The sequence below is a fragment of the Oncorhynchus nerka genome, linkage group LG15 (genome assembly GCF_034236695.1).
Source record: "Oncorhynchus nerka isolate Pitt River linkage group LG15, Oner_Uvic_2.0, whole genome shotgun sequence".
Taxonomy (NCBI): Eukaryota; Metazoa; Chordata; class Actinopteri; order Salmoniformes; family Salmonidae; genus Oncorhynchus; species Oncorhynchus nerka.
Window position 1 is genome coordinate 64,234,156 of NC_088410.1, and position 13,780 is coordinate 64,247,935.

Genomic DNA, 13,780 nt, shown 5'->3' on the forward strand with positions numbered 1-13,780 from the left:
GCACCAGTCACAATCAGAAAAACACCAATCCTCTCTTTTTTACACACACGCACACACGCACGCACGCACGCACGCACGCACACACACACACACACACACACACACACACACACACACACACACACACACCTCTCTGACATGGCATGATTGGTCACTTTTTCCCCTCTCCCTTCCTGCTTAAATAGTTTTAACAAAAGAGAGGGAGGGAGAGGGGGAGGGAAGGAGTGGATGGGGGAGGGGATGCATGTGCTGCTCTGTTGTCACTAAGGGAGTGAGAGAGGGGAGAGCAGAGAGAGAATGGTAGGGTCCCAGAAGTGAAAACGAGGGATGGCCATACACACCACTGCTCTACACTGCCTTACCGTGTGGGTTATTCTATTGGCTTCCACATAGGACGCATCATATCAAGGAAATAAAGCATGAGCAGGTAGGACTGGATTTTGTTTTAGAGTTTTATCTTCCTCTCTGTTCATTTTACTGCTTTTTTCTATCTTTCTTCTGTATTTCTTCTCTCACTCTGCTCCCCACATTCCTATTCTTTTCTGCTTTTCTCTTCTCTTTTTCTCCCATATCTGGTTTTGTGATATCCCTTTATTTATTTCTCTCTAAACCTGCTGTTGAATTTAGATATTTTTGTCCTCTGTTAGAAATATATAAAAAATATTCCTCCATTCCACACTCTCAATCCTTATTTACGTTTTTTCTTCTCTACCACGTGTCTACTATTTAAATGTTGATCCTCTCTGATACTCAAATTCCTCAGTTATCTTCATATTTTCATCCTGTTTCCTGCATTTTTGCTTTAGATGGTAATAACACACCTGCATTCTTCAACACTTGACAAAGTGCAAAGATCTGATGGTTCTTTTTGGTGTATAACTGTGTGAGTGTGTGGACCAGTGGATGGGTCCAGAGGATTGGATACTCTTTAGTCATTTTTCTTCTGATGGTGATATTGTGGTTTTATGGTCAGAGGGCAGAAGCTGTTCCCTTTCTGTCAGAGCGATTAGCACCACTGTTACACGAACACTCAGACTGTGAGCAACACTATATATTGTTTGGTTTTGATTGTGCACATGCCTTTCCTGAAGAGTTCTCCCATTCCCGTTAGCTTATCAAAAACAAATATTTTTCCAATAACAGACCTAATGTGTACGGAAATATTAAGGTTTTACACGTTTTAGATGATCTTACTCTCAATTACATTCTTCCTTTCAGTCATGGTAATTATGTATTAGCATTAGTAATAAGTGCTTCTGACAATAGTTTTTCTGGTCTGTAAATACTTTTGCATGTGAGTGAACAAGTGGCTAACCAAGTGAGCTAGTGACCTAGGGGGCTAGAGTGAGCAAGTGCTAGCGAGTGAGCATGAACGTGCTTGAGGAGGAAAATAAGTCTTTGCATTTGGGTCACTTCAATGGGAACATACAACCAGAGAGTGAATACAGCTTTTTGATGTTCGAGTTTTAATGTGATTATGTACATATATTTTTTCCAGCGCTGTCTAACTCACTGCTCTCTCTCCATTCCAGTCGTTAGTGTGTAGTGGAGGGTACTGAGGCTAGCAATGGAGTGGTGTATGACAACAAACACTAACAGACCCACTCAGATGGCCAGCAGCGTGGGACCAGCCAGCAGCAGAAAGTGTAACGTGTGTCCCCGCTTCCACCAACGCTGAGTGGACTCAGTCCTCTCCTCTTTACCAGGGAGCAGGGCGGCAGAATGCTCAGTCCTGTCACCCTCCACAGTAAGTGTGTGTATGGAGCGGATGGGGGTTACACTGTGTGTGCACGCGCTAATTTGGTTGTCTTTCTCAGTCTTGACACTCAGTCTTGGACATTTCTCCTGTGGCCAGTGGAAAAGGGGGAGGTGAGGGCGTGAGGGAGAGAACTGGGAAACGAGATATTGGAGAGGGGATAATAACTTTAACAGCTGAGTCTCTCTTCTCTGTGCTTCACATTGAGGAATTTTAAAGAAAGAGCTGAGTTGCTGTCTCTTTCTCTCTGGCTCTCTTGCTCTTTCTCTTTCTCTCTCTATTTCTGAATGGCGACCACCAGCGTGTTTAAGGCTAGTTTTAAACAAATCCAATAAATTAGTATTTTTCACATGCTTTGTAAACAACAGGTGTAGATTTACAGTGAAAGTCCCTTTCCAACAATGCACAGTAAAAAAGAAGAATGGGAATAGTGGCATGAGGCATAAATACAGTGAATAACGAATAACAATAATGAGTCAAATTCACTTGGCTATGTACAAGGAGTACCAGTATAGAGTCAATGGGCAGGGGTACGAGGTAATTGAGGTAGCTATGTACATATACAGTGCCTTTGGAAAGTATTCAGACCCATGACTTTTTACACATTTTGTTACTTTACAACCTTATTCTAAAATGGATTTCAAGTGTTTCCCCCACATCAATCTACACACAATACTCCATAATGACAAAGCAAAAACACGTTTTTAGAAATGTTTGCTAATGTATAAAAATAAAAATAATATATATATATATATATATATATATATATATATATATATTACATTTACATAAGAATTCAGACTCAGTACTTTGTTGAAGCACCTTTGGCAGGGATTACAGCCTCAAGTATTTTTGGGTATGACGCTACAAGCTTGGCACAACTGTATTTGGGCAGTTTCTCCCAATATTCTCTGCAGATCCTCTCACGCTCTGTCAGGTTGGATGGGGAGCGTTGCTACACAACTATTTTCAGGTCTCTACAGAGATGTTCGATTGGGTTCAAGTCCAGGCTCTGGCTGGGCAACTCAAGGACATTCAGAGACTTGTCCCGAAGCCACTCCTGTGCTGTGTGTTTAGTGCTGTGCTGTGTGTTTAGTGTCATTGTCCTGTTGGAAGGTGAATCTTCACCCCAGTCTGGGAGTTCCATCTTGGGTTGATCAGACTAGAGAATCTTGTTTCTCATGGTCTGAGAGACTTTAGGTGCCTTTTGGTAAACTCAAAGTGGACTGCCATGTGCCTTTTACTGAGGAGTGGCTTCCTTCTGGCCACTCTAGTACAACGGAATGACTGGTGGAGTGCTGCAAAGATGGTTGTCCTTCTGGAAGGTTCTCCTATCTCCACAGAGGAACTCTAGAGCTCTGTCAGAGTAACCATCGGGTTCTTGGTCACCTCCCTGACCAAGGCCCTTCACCCCCGATTTCTCAATTTGGCAAGGTGGCCAGCTCTAGGAAGAGTCTTGGTGGTTCTTCTTACATTTAAGAATGATGGAAGCCACTGTGCTCTTGGGGACCTTCAATTCTGCAGAAATGTACCTCTAGCTCTGTGCCTCGACACAATCCTGTCTCCGAGCTCTACAGAAAATTCCTTCGACCTCATGGCTTGATTTTTGCTCTGACATGCACTGTCAACTGTGGGATCTTATATAGACAGGTGTGTGTCTTTACAAATCATGTTCAATCAATTGTGTTTACCACAGGTGGACTCCAATAAAGTTGTAGAAACATCTGAAGGATGATCAATGGAAACAGGATGCACCTGATCTCAATTTCGAGTCTCATATCAAAGGGTCTGAATACTTATGTAAATAAGGTGTCTGTTTTTTGCAAACATTTCTAAAACCCTGTTTTCACTTTTTCATTAGGGGGTATTGTGTGTAGATTTCTGAATCCATTTCAGAATAAGGCTGTAACATAACAAAATGTGGAAAAAGTCAAGGGGTCTGAACACTTTCCCAAATGCTCTGTATGTAGTGTGTGTGTTAGGATGTGTCAATGTAAGTTTGTGGGAGTATGTGGGTCCAGTGTGTGTGCGTATAGTCAGTGCAACAATGATCTTGCTGTCCAATCTATTGGGGGTAGAGAATATTCTATCTATCCTCTATCCTCCATGTAATTGAAATGTGCTGGTACAGTGGGGGACTGATTATGTCACAGTGAGCAGTCCCTCCTCGTTATGTAATGTAGCGCTTTATCCACACGGAGAGAGTCAAATTAGCAGCCTTGGACTCTGCCATCATATCCTTTCCTATTTCTTGGTGTTAAACTAAACCCAAGAATCAATTGGCTCTGCGTACATTATTATGTTCTGTGTTTTGGATGTTCATTATTTTCTTGGGACACATTTCTAGCTTGTTATTGTTTTTAGTAATGCATTCCCATAAATAAGTGTGTATTTGTGGTGATAGCTGGGTAGATAGATTGTTATGCTTCCACATGCATGTGTGCTTTGCATGAGGGGTCTCTAAGACAAGCTAATGAATATGCTTATATTGACTGATGTTATTGATTAGGAGAAGGTTTAACAGGATTACCACACTAACATGATTTGAATAATACATTAGGGACACACCTTACCTACCTCTGTGTGCTAGCAGGACCGCTACTACAGGCAGAGATATTGGAGCCTACAATTTTGTTTTGGGGGGTTTTGAAAAGAAGAAGTGAATTGTGGGTACACACATGCTTTGTGTCTTGACTGCGATAAGATTGTTTAGCGTACGTCTGTAACATACCTGCTTTTGGAAAGACTCACACTTCTGTGTTAGATTTCTCCCCATAGAGAAACTTCTCTCTCTCACACACACACACACACACACACACACACACACACACACACACACACACACACACACACACACACACACACACACACACACACACACACACACACACACACACACACACACACACACGTCATAATTAGGAGTGTGTGATAAAAACGTGGTAGTGAATACATTTTGTGGATCGTAGCTAAACAGTTGCTCAGGGTGAAGTAGTTCTGTGAGGGAGAGTCAGGTCGTTAGTGACGGGGTGTAAATGAGCTCTAATTAGAGTGGTGTGGAGTGATTCACATGCACACACAGACACTCTTTCTCTCTCTCTGTATCTCTCTCTCGGTCACACACACACACACACACACAAACGTGTGCATCAGGCCACCATAGTGTTCATGACAGCTCATTAAGCAAATTTTGAGTCCAGTTGATTTAAGGTCCTCATTAGGTGGTAAAGAGCCCTGGCCTGCAATGATGTAGAGTTTGTTCAGTCTGTAGCCAACAGCAAGATCAGAGTGACCATTTAGCCATTCCACACAGAGGAATGCATGGAGAAACAGCCGAGGGCAGGCAGAGAGTAACCCAAAGAAAGGAGGAAGGGAAAAAGAGAACTATGTTTATGGAGAAATAGTATGAGGATGGGGATTTAGAGACAGAGGTGGGAGAGAGAGAAGGGCAGATGGACTGGTCAGCTGCAGAGTGATATATGTGTGGACACAATGAGCAAAGAGGCAAGGCAGCTCCGGCCACATGAGTGTGTGAGCTGAAAGAGACAGAGTGTGGGGGAGGGGTGTCCTAAACCACGCGAGCATGGACACATGTTAGTACAGGTCTGAGGGAGGGAAAGAGAGAGGGGGAACAGGAGGGGAGGAGAGGGGGAACAGGAGGGGAGGAGAGGGAAGGGAGAGAATGGAATGGAATGGAATGGAAGAGTTTAATGTCCCATTGGTTATCTGACGCGTGCCGTACTGATCCAGATATGGCTTCAATTAATACTTACGAATACTGTGTGAGCAGCTGATAGAGAGCTCTCTCTCTCTCTCTCTGAATTCCATACATTCCAATAGCCTAAGTCATCTGCAGGATTCTCTCTCTTGCCACTTGGCAGGTCTGCACAGCATGCTCAAACATCCTGGTCTTCGCACAGACCTATCTGTGTATCTCAATCAAACACAACACATAAACACCATTAAACTTTCTCAGCAACATTATGTGTGTGCATTGAAGTCTTTGTGTATTGTTACTGAGTAATAGTGATTATTCTGGAGTGGTCAGGCTACCTACCCTTAGGGGAAATGATCCAGTCCAATCTATCACACTGCCTCTGATTCCTTGCAAACACTCCTAATCCCATGCCCATGTCCCTCCCCGCCTCCCTGCCTGCCTCTCTCCGTTATTCATCTAATTAACCCTTAACTGCTCACACTGACCGTGCAGTGGACCGCTACCAAGAAGGAGATTTAATTCACACCAGCAGCTCTTCTGGTCACACAGATCAAATACATGCACAAACTCTGGCCCATATGTTGACTGATCACACGATTCATTGTTGAACAGAACTAAATAAGAGTGTGTATATAAGAAATAAGAAAATTAGTAAGATCAGACATGCCAGTGGGTTTGGTCTCTCCAGTGTTAATGGTACTACTGATTTGCGTTATTGTGAGATCTAGGGAACACAACACTTGAACAACATATATGGTCTATGCTGGCTGTGGAATGGTAATTTGGACACTGGCCCTTGTTGGTGATTGACGGTAGGTAAAGAGAGAGAGAGAGAGATCAGCGCAGAAGCTAAATCGTCTCTCCACCTGGCTATGTAATTAGGACCAGTCCAGCTAGACAAAGCTGCTTTCTCTCACAGAACTGGACAGAGTGGATGGTGTTGAAGGAGGAGGTGGGGGGGGTCCACATACTGGCCATCCTCTGACTGGATTGATCAAGCTCTTGTTTACAAGCCCCCTTTTCCCTATTCGATGTGCAGGCACACACACGAATGCAGGCGCACACACACATAGGCACACAATCATTCTGGTTTACTGGCTTCCTGGTCCTATGAGGCATGTTGGATCCATGTGAGGGCCTTCATCCTGAAGACAGGAAAACAAAAGCTGGGGTGTAGAGTTAGGGTAGCACTTGACCCCTGGAGAGAAGAAGGAGGAGCGTGGTGCATGTGTGTGTGTGCGCATATATGTGTGTGGCATTTGTGTGGTGGATGGATAGGGGTGGTTACAACTCTAGCTCACTTCTTCCAGGTCTCAGATTTCAGGAGCCACTATCCTGTTGGGAATACCCATTACACATGTGCAGTCATGCACCACACACACACACACACACACACACACACACACACACACACACACACACACACACACACACACACACACACACACACACACACACACACACACACACACACACACACACACACACACACACCTTGTAAGCTGTCAGTACTGCTGGTGGATATATGGAGCTGGTGGTCTGAGTTAGTGAGATGTTTGGACTCTTATAGGATCTGCTGTCAGACAATGGGGTCCCGTGGCTTTGTTAGGGGACGTGGGGGGACAATAGGAGCTGAGGGACAGGCTGGACACAGCGAAAGAAGGCCCCTCTGCTCAAAACAGCTGTCTCTTTTTGGGACCCACACGACAGTGTTGACACGTAATGCCACACGCATACATATTCACAAACATGCTCCCTCCAATCTCAGTCGCCCAACATGTTAGACTCATCCGCACAGTCAAAGCCTCTAGTTAGAGTTAGGTCCAAAGTCGGAACTCTTAGTACAGAACAAGGAGGTGATTATAGAACCAGAGTTTAGTAAACTGTTAGATGCATGCGATGCACGCGGGTAGCAGTATTTGGAACCAGTGGCTTGAAACAATTTTGAGCTATAAACAATTGCAAACAATTGAGTTATGCATCATGTATCTACCATGTTTTGGTTTTCTATTATTACCCATAGTGAAGTTTTCAACTCCCCTCACAATCATTTTGAGGACTTACAACATCACAAACAGGAATATACCTCCAACAAGAGGACAACAACAGAGATGACAATACACAAAAACACACATACATGATAATTAAAAAGCCATTATAAGATGCATGGATGTAAGGCCGTCTTATACCTCATCATCCTCATCATCTCAGTCTCCTGGTAAGCTTGCAGATATGATTTAGCCATGAGAGGTGCCCCTCTAAGCCCTGAGGAAGGGGGACCAGATTAGGGTTAGGGGACTGAACACACCCCTCTTCTCCATGCCCTACTCCCCATACATCATCTGATACAGATGGCTGTGTTATATACTCTGTGTTATGTTTTTCCCTAGTCTTGCCTGAAATCTCCTCACCCTCCTTTATGAATCAATACTACTGTAAACATAGAGATGCACGTGCACACACATATAAATTCAACCAATTGTAACATTCTGTCATGAACACATATTTAACTTAGTAAAAAACACATTTTCTAATTGTAAGAGGTACATTTTTTTTTAAACGACGATAGTAAGTGCCTATTAAGTTCCAACTAAAGGGACAGGGTTGACCGTAACCCACAGTTGGCTGCAACAGGGTTGACCGTACCCCACAGTTGGCTGCAACAGGGTTGACCGTAACCCACAGTTGGCTGCAACAGGGTTGACCGTACCCCACAGTTGGCTGCAACAGGGTTGACCGTACCCCACAGTTGGCTGCAACAGGGTTGACCGTACCCCACAGTTGGCTGCAACAGGGTTGACCGTACCCCACAGTTGGCTGCAACAGGGTTGACCGTAACCCACAGTTGGCTGCAACAGGGTTGACCGTACCCTACAGTTGGCTGCAACAGGGTTGACCGTGCCCACAGTTGGCTGCAACAGGGTTGACCGTACCCCACAGTTGGCTGCAACAGGGTTGACCGTACCCACAGTTGGCTGCAACAGGGTTGACCGTACCCCACAGTTGGCTGCAACAGGGTTGACCGTAACCCACAGTTGGCTGCAACAGGGTGGACCGTACCCCACAGTTGGCTGCAACAGGGTTGACCGTAACCCACAGTTGGCTGCAACAGGGTTGACCGTACCCCACAGTTGGCTGCAACAGGGTTGACCGTACCCCACAGTTGGCTGCAACAGGGTTGACCGTAACCCACAGTTGGCTGCAACAGGGTTGACCGTAACCCACAGTTGGCTGCAACAGGGTTGACCGTAACCCACAGTTGGCTGCAACAGGGTTGACCGTAACCCACAGTTGGCTGCAACAGGGTTGACCGTACCCCACAGTTGGCTGCAACAGGGTTGGCGATTCAATCTTAAATCAGCAATACATCCCCTTGTTAGAGTGGGAATGGAAGCTTGTATACAACAGGGAGGGTCAATTGAATTCAAGTTTCACAAAAAAATTGAAATTGTTAAAACATTTCTAGATTGTCTATCTATTGGTAACAGTGTTGGCGCGTTGTGCTCGGCCAGCTCAGATTTTCAACACAAAAGACCAGAAAAATTGCCAAAAAGTGTAGAAACAGCTCACATTCTTTGACACTATGATATGACTATTAGATATTCACTGTTTCTTTTGAAAATATTATTTAAAAGGAATAGTTTCCCCACATTAAAATGAGAGTTCAGTTCACCACCAGGGTTGGTGAGGGACATGCATTGCATCACTTATCACATCAAATAAATAATCTTACGAAATGACTTCGTCAAAGCAACAAAATATTTACAAATGATGGTGAAAAGTTGGAGAAATGTTGGGGTGAAGTTGGTTCAAATCTTAAATTCACAGAGGGACATGTCAAAGTACGGAATTGTGGCACATTAGAAAGTCTTTATTCATAGAGAAAAATCTAATGAACAACATTTTGGGGGGATTCTATATCAAAGAGCACTTCATTCAGTGGGGGGAAAATAACCTAATTGTCGAACTAGAGTATAGTATAGATACCTAGAGTAAGTATAGATACCTAGAGTATAGTATAGATACCTAGAGTAAGTATAGATACCTAGAGTAAGTATAGATACCTAGAGTATAGTATAGATACCTAGAGTAAGTATAGATTCCTAGAGTAAGTATAGATACCTAGAGTAAGTATAGATACCTAGAGTAAGTATAGATACCTAGAGTATAGTATAGATACCTAGAGTAAGTATAGATACCTAGAGTAAGTATAGATACCCCCCCCCCCATTTTTTAAATAATTTTTGCCGATACCTAAAGGAGTCCTAAAATTCTAAATCAAATAGCTAAATGATACATAGTGTGACCATCTTAAAACAATTCCATATGTCAGCCTCCCCAACATCTTAGACTCTAAATAATTGTTATAGAAAATTACTAATGTAAAAGTGAAAGTCACCCAGCAAAATAATACTTGAGTAAAAGTCTAAAAGTATTTTATGTTACTTAAAAGTATCAAAAGTAAATGTAATTTGTCAAATATACTTAAAAAGTAAAATAATAAATAATTTCAGAATTCCTTTAAGTAAGCGTTTCCCATACACTGTCCTCAGGACCCCAAGGGCTACATGTTTTACTTTTTGCCCTAGCACTACACAGCTGATTCAAATTATCAAAGCTTGATGATTAGTTGTTTATTTGAATCAGCTGTGTAGTGCTAGGGCAAAAATCTCAACATGCACACCTTTGGGTCCCAAGGACTGAATTTGGGAAACCCTGCTTTACGAAAACCAGACTGCACAATTTTCTTGTTTTGTAAATTTACGGATAGCCAGGGGCACAATCCAACACTTGAGCATCTTTACAAATGTTTTGTGAGTCCGCCAGATCAGAGGCAGTAGGGAGGACCCTAAAATGTATGGAGTAAAACGTATATTATTGTCTTTAGGAATCGAGTGGAGTTAAAAAGTTGTCAAAATATAAATAAAGTACATATACCCCCCAAAACTACTTAAGTAAAGGTACTTTAAAGTACTATTTAAGTACTTTTTATAAAATGCAATATTGGTACACAATATCTCCTTAAAATATCAAAGGGATGCAAAAGGAGCTCTTTTCATGGAACGACCCCTTCATGTGTGGGGCAGTGTGTGTCTCAGACTGTTTCTGCTAATGTTTATGTGTTTCTCTTATGTTTATGTGTTTCTCTTGAAGTCCCTTTTTGTAAGCTTTTGTATGTACACTAGTATAGATGTGTCTGTGTAGATTGTGTTTATTATTTCCCTTTTTACCAAGGGTTTATCGACTCTGTGCCAGAAGTGGTGTGTTTTTTTTGAGCTGGGGACAGGGACAGTCCCATGACTGGCTGGAATTCCCTGGAGCATCAGGGGGATTTCACAGAGACATTTCCAGGGGGGATTGGGACTTGGCTGGGGAGGGGCTGGGAGACTCAGCCAGGGCGACCTTGGATCTCTGGATTGGATGAGTGAGATTATGGGACTGAGTGATCATTTCATTTAGGGATCAACATGTGGATCGTTTAGCGGCCCATCTGGTGGTCCTGGTCAATGTGTGACTAAACCACACACACACACACACACAGAGGGAGTGTGTTAGTGTGTGTGTGCGTATGCGCGTGTGTGCGTGTGTGTATGGAGAAATCAGACAGTCTGATGTAGGCACCAGGCACTCTAGAGTTGTATTGTAAACAAACGCAACACTGAGACAACGAACCCACACCACCATGCTACTGACTAGGATTGGGGAAAGCATGTGAACAACCCCAGGTTTCTCTTTGCTTTCGCTCTCTCCCCCTCACTCTGTCTCCACCTTTCTCTCCCTCTCTCTCTCAGTTCTGTCGTAGCCTCTCAGTTCTAGGCTCAAAGGGTCGGGACAGTTTAATAATACTCTACAATGCCTGGAATGTCAGCCTAATGCCTGCTCAAAGACAGAGCCTGTAAAGTCAATCAAAAAGAATGGTGGACCACTACCCCAGTGAAACACACTGCACCAGTGTGTGTGTGTGTGTGTGTGTGTGTGTGTGTGTGTGTGTGTGTGTGTGTGTGTGTGTGTGTGTGTGTGTGTGTGTGTGTGTGTGTGTGTGTAGTTAGAGTGAGTGGAGTGGGGGTCTCACACACACAGAGCCCCGTACAGGGGGACAACAATGGTCCCAGTGAGAGCGAGGCAGAAGGGAGCGGGCGGCTTATCGCTGTGGGGACAAGGCCAGGGGCTGTGTTGTTCGTAACAACACGGCATGGAGGAGCTCAGAGCACTATGTTGTATTTTATCAACTAAATCTATTTGAATGTAGTTAGTGTATTACCAATGTGGTATGGTTCTTTGAACAACCTGAAAATCTGCAGTTATGTCTGCTCTGGACTGAAAGGTTAAACAGTAATACGTGGTGAATAACCATGCTCTCTCTCGGTCCTCTCTCTGTGTCTGTAGGTCTGTTGAAAATGCATTGGTCTCCAGAGCACGTGGCCCCCCTGTCCCAGTGGCCTGAGCAGCACCTAGATGTGTCCTCCTCCACCTCCCCTTCCTCCGTCCACAAACACGATCCCTACGCCACCGCAGGTCGCTGCGGTTACACCCCTGCAGCCGGCTACCCCTGGGCCAGTGACGACATCTCGGCCCTCACTGCCTCCTCCTTGTTAAAACACTATGCCGAGAAGTACTCAGGTCTGGAGTTGCCCTATGAGAGACCTGCCCCAGGGGCATATTCAGAGCCTGGGTCTTTCCTGAAGAGTGAGGCTGAGCCCTGGTCCCTGGGGCAGGGAATGGAGTGTTACTCTGGGCTGGAGGCCCTGGCTGCAGGGGCCAAAGTGGGCTCAGTGTCAGTGGGCCTCACTGGCACGGGCAGTGTGACGGTAGTGAGCAGTAACTTGACCTCTGATCCCGGATATAGCAGCAGTGGCTCCTGTAATGGGCCGCCCTCTCAGGACTACCCACCCTCCTACAACAGCAGCTACCTCTCCTCTGGATACTACCCCCAGACTGGCTCAGCACTTCCCCCAGCCTCTCTACACTCTCTGCATACCACCCCCACCTTGGTGCCCAGCTACAACCTTAACAATCCAGTCTACAACTACCTGCCAGGCTGCTACCCCCACCCCCAGACCAGCCTGGCATCTGGCTACAGCCACCCCAGTGCCTCCTACCTCCCCTCAGGGCTGAGCACCTCTGCCTCCCTGACCCCCCGGCCCACCGTGGTGGGGAGCAGCTATGGATACCCCAGCCACAGCCTAGGGGCCAGCTCTGAAACAGGAGGGCCACTGAAACGCAAGGCCATTGAGATGGTGGAAGAGGGGGAGGAGGGAGGAGGAGAGGGGGAGGGCTCCCAGTACAGGAAGTACGGCAATGTCCATGGAAATGGCCACAGCAAGAGCCCCTTCAACGGCTACGCCATGGCGGGCTCAGAAGGCCAGGCCTACAAGCCTGGCAAGCCATTGGTGTTGCCTCCTTATGGTGGGCAGAGGGAGTACAGCCCCTCCTCAGGCCTAGGTGGGGAGAGCAGGGGAGGAGGGGAACACGGCTTCCCCCATCAGAGGCTGGCCATGAAGATGCCTGCGTCACGTGCGCGATCTGATGACCCCACTGGAGGACGCTAGGTCAGGCACTTGAGAAGACAGCTTTCTGGGGGTCCCTCCTTTATATTGGCATTTGAAAACCAAGTAGAGTACTTACTCAGCCAATAACTGGGGGAAAACAATCGTTGGATTTTGCAAAGAAAAGTCATGTGATCTAACCAGTCAGGAGAGAACATGGCAAATGCCTTGTATCCTCCTCTTATATCTTTATAATTTTAATTATTAGATTTTCTCCAAAGAGTCAATGGGCACTTTGTCCTGTAGGGGTGTGAGTGGGGGTGGGGTGGTATGGGGAGGGGAGGGGAGGGGAGGGAGGGTTCTAGATTGCCTGATTTAGCACTGTCAGTCTGAATGGATTACCTACTGCTTCTCTCAGGATCCTATTTATTTTTCAATCTGCTACTATGGCAGAAAGTGTCGTTTTGATGAGTTGCTCTCTTAATTAGAGTGGCCGCTTGATATGAAAAGGGCCTTTGACTGCAATACCTCCTTAAGCAATATAAGAATCATATCCTCTCAAACCAAAACGTAGAGAAGAACATCCTTGTGGTGTATTTTAATAACTTGACAACTCCAGCACAATCACGTCTCTTCTGAGGCTTGTTGCCTCCGTATACCTTGTTTGGAAACAAATGTCCCCCCTCTCACCCATTCCCTTTTCCCGGTTTTTCAGTTCTCTCTCTTCTTTCTTTTCTACCCATCCTCTACCTTTCATCACTACCTTAGCTCACTCGTTTTCCCTCCCATGCTTTTTTTGTTTTGTTTCAGTCACTCTTT

At 45.1% G+C, this 13,780-nt stretch overlaps 1 protein-coding gene across 1 annotated transcript; it reads left to right on the forward strand.

The window, feature by feature from the left end:
• Window positions 1–305: 305 nt before the first annotated feature.
• LOC115143703 (fidgetin-like protein 2) lies at window positions 306–13,264 on the forward strand. The gene is made up of 3 exons (XM_029684174.2): window positions 306–427; window positions 1,533–1,747; window positions 11,862–13,264. The coding sequence occupies exons 2-3, from the start codon at window positions 1,723–1,725 to the stop codon at window positions 13,022–13,024; spliced, it is 1,188 nt and encodes a 395-aa protein (XP_029540034.2). The 5' UTR covers window positions 306–427; window positions 1,533–1,722; the 3' UTR covers window positions 13,025–13,264.
• Window positions 13,265–13,780: the final 516 nt, after the last annotated feature.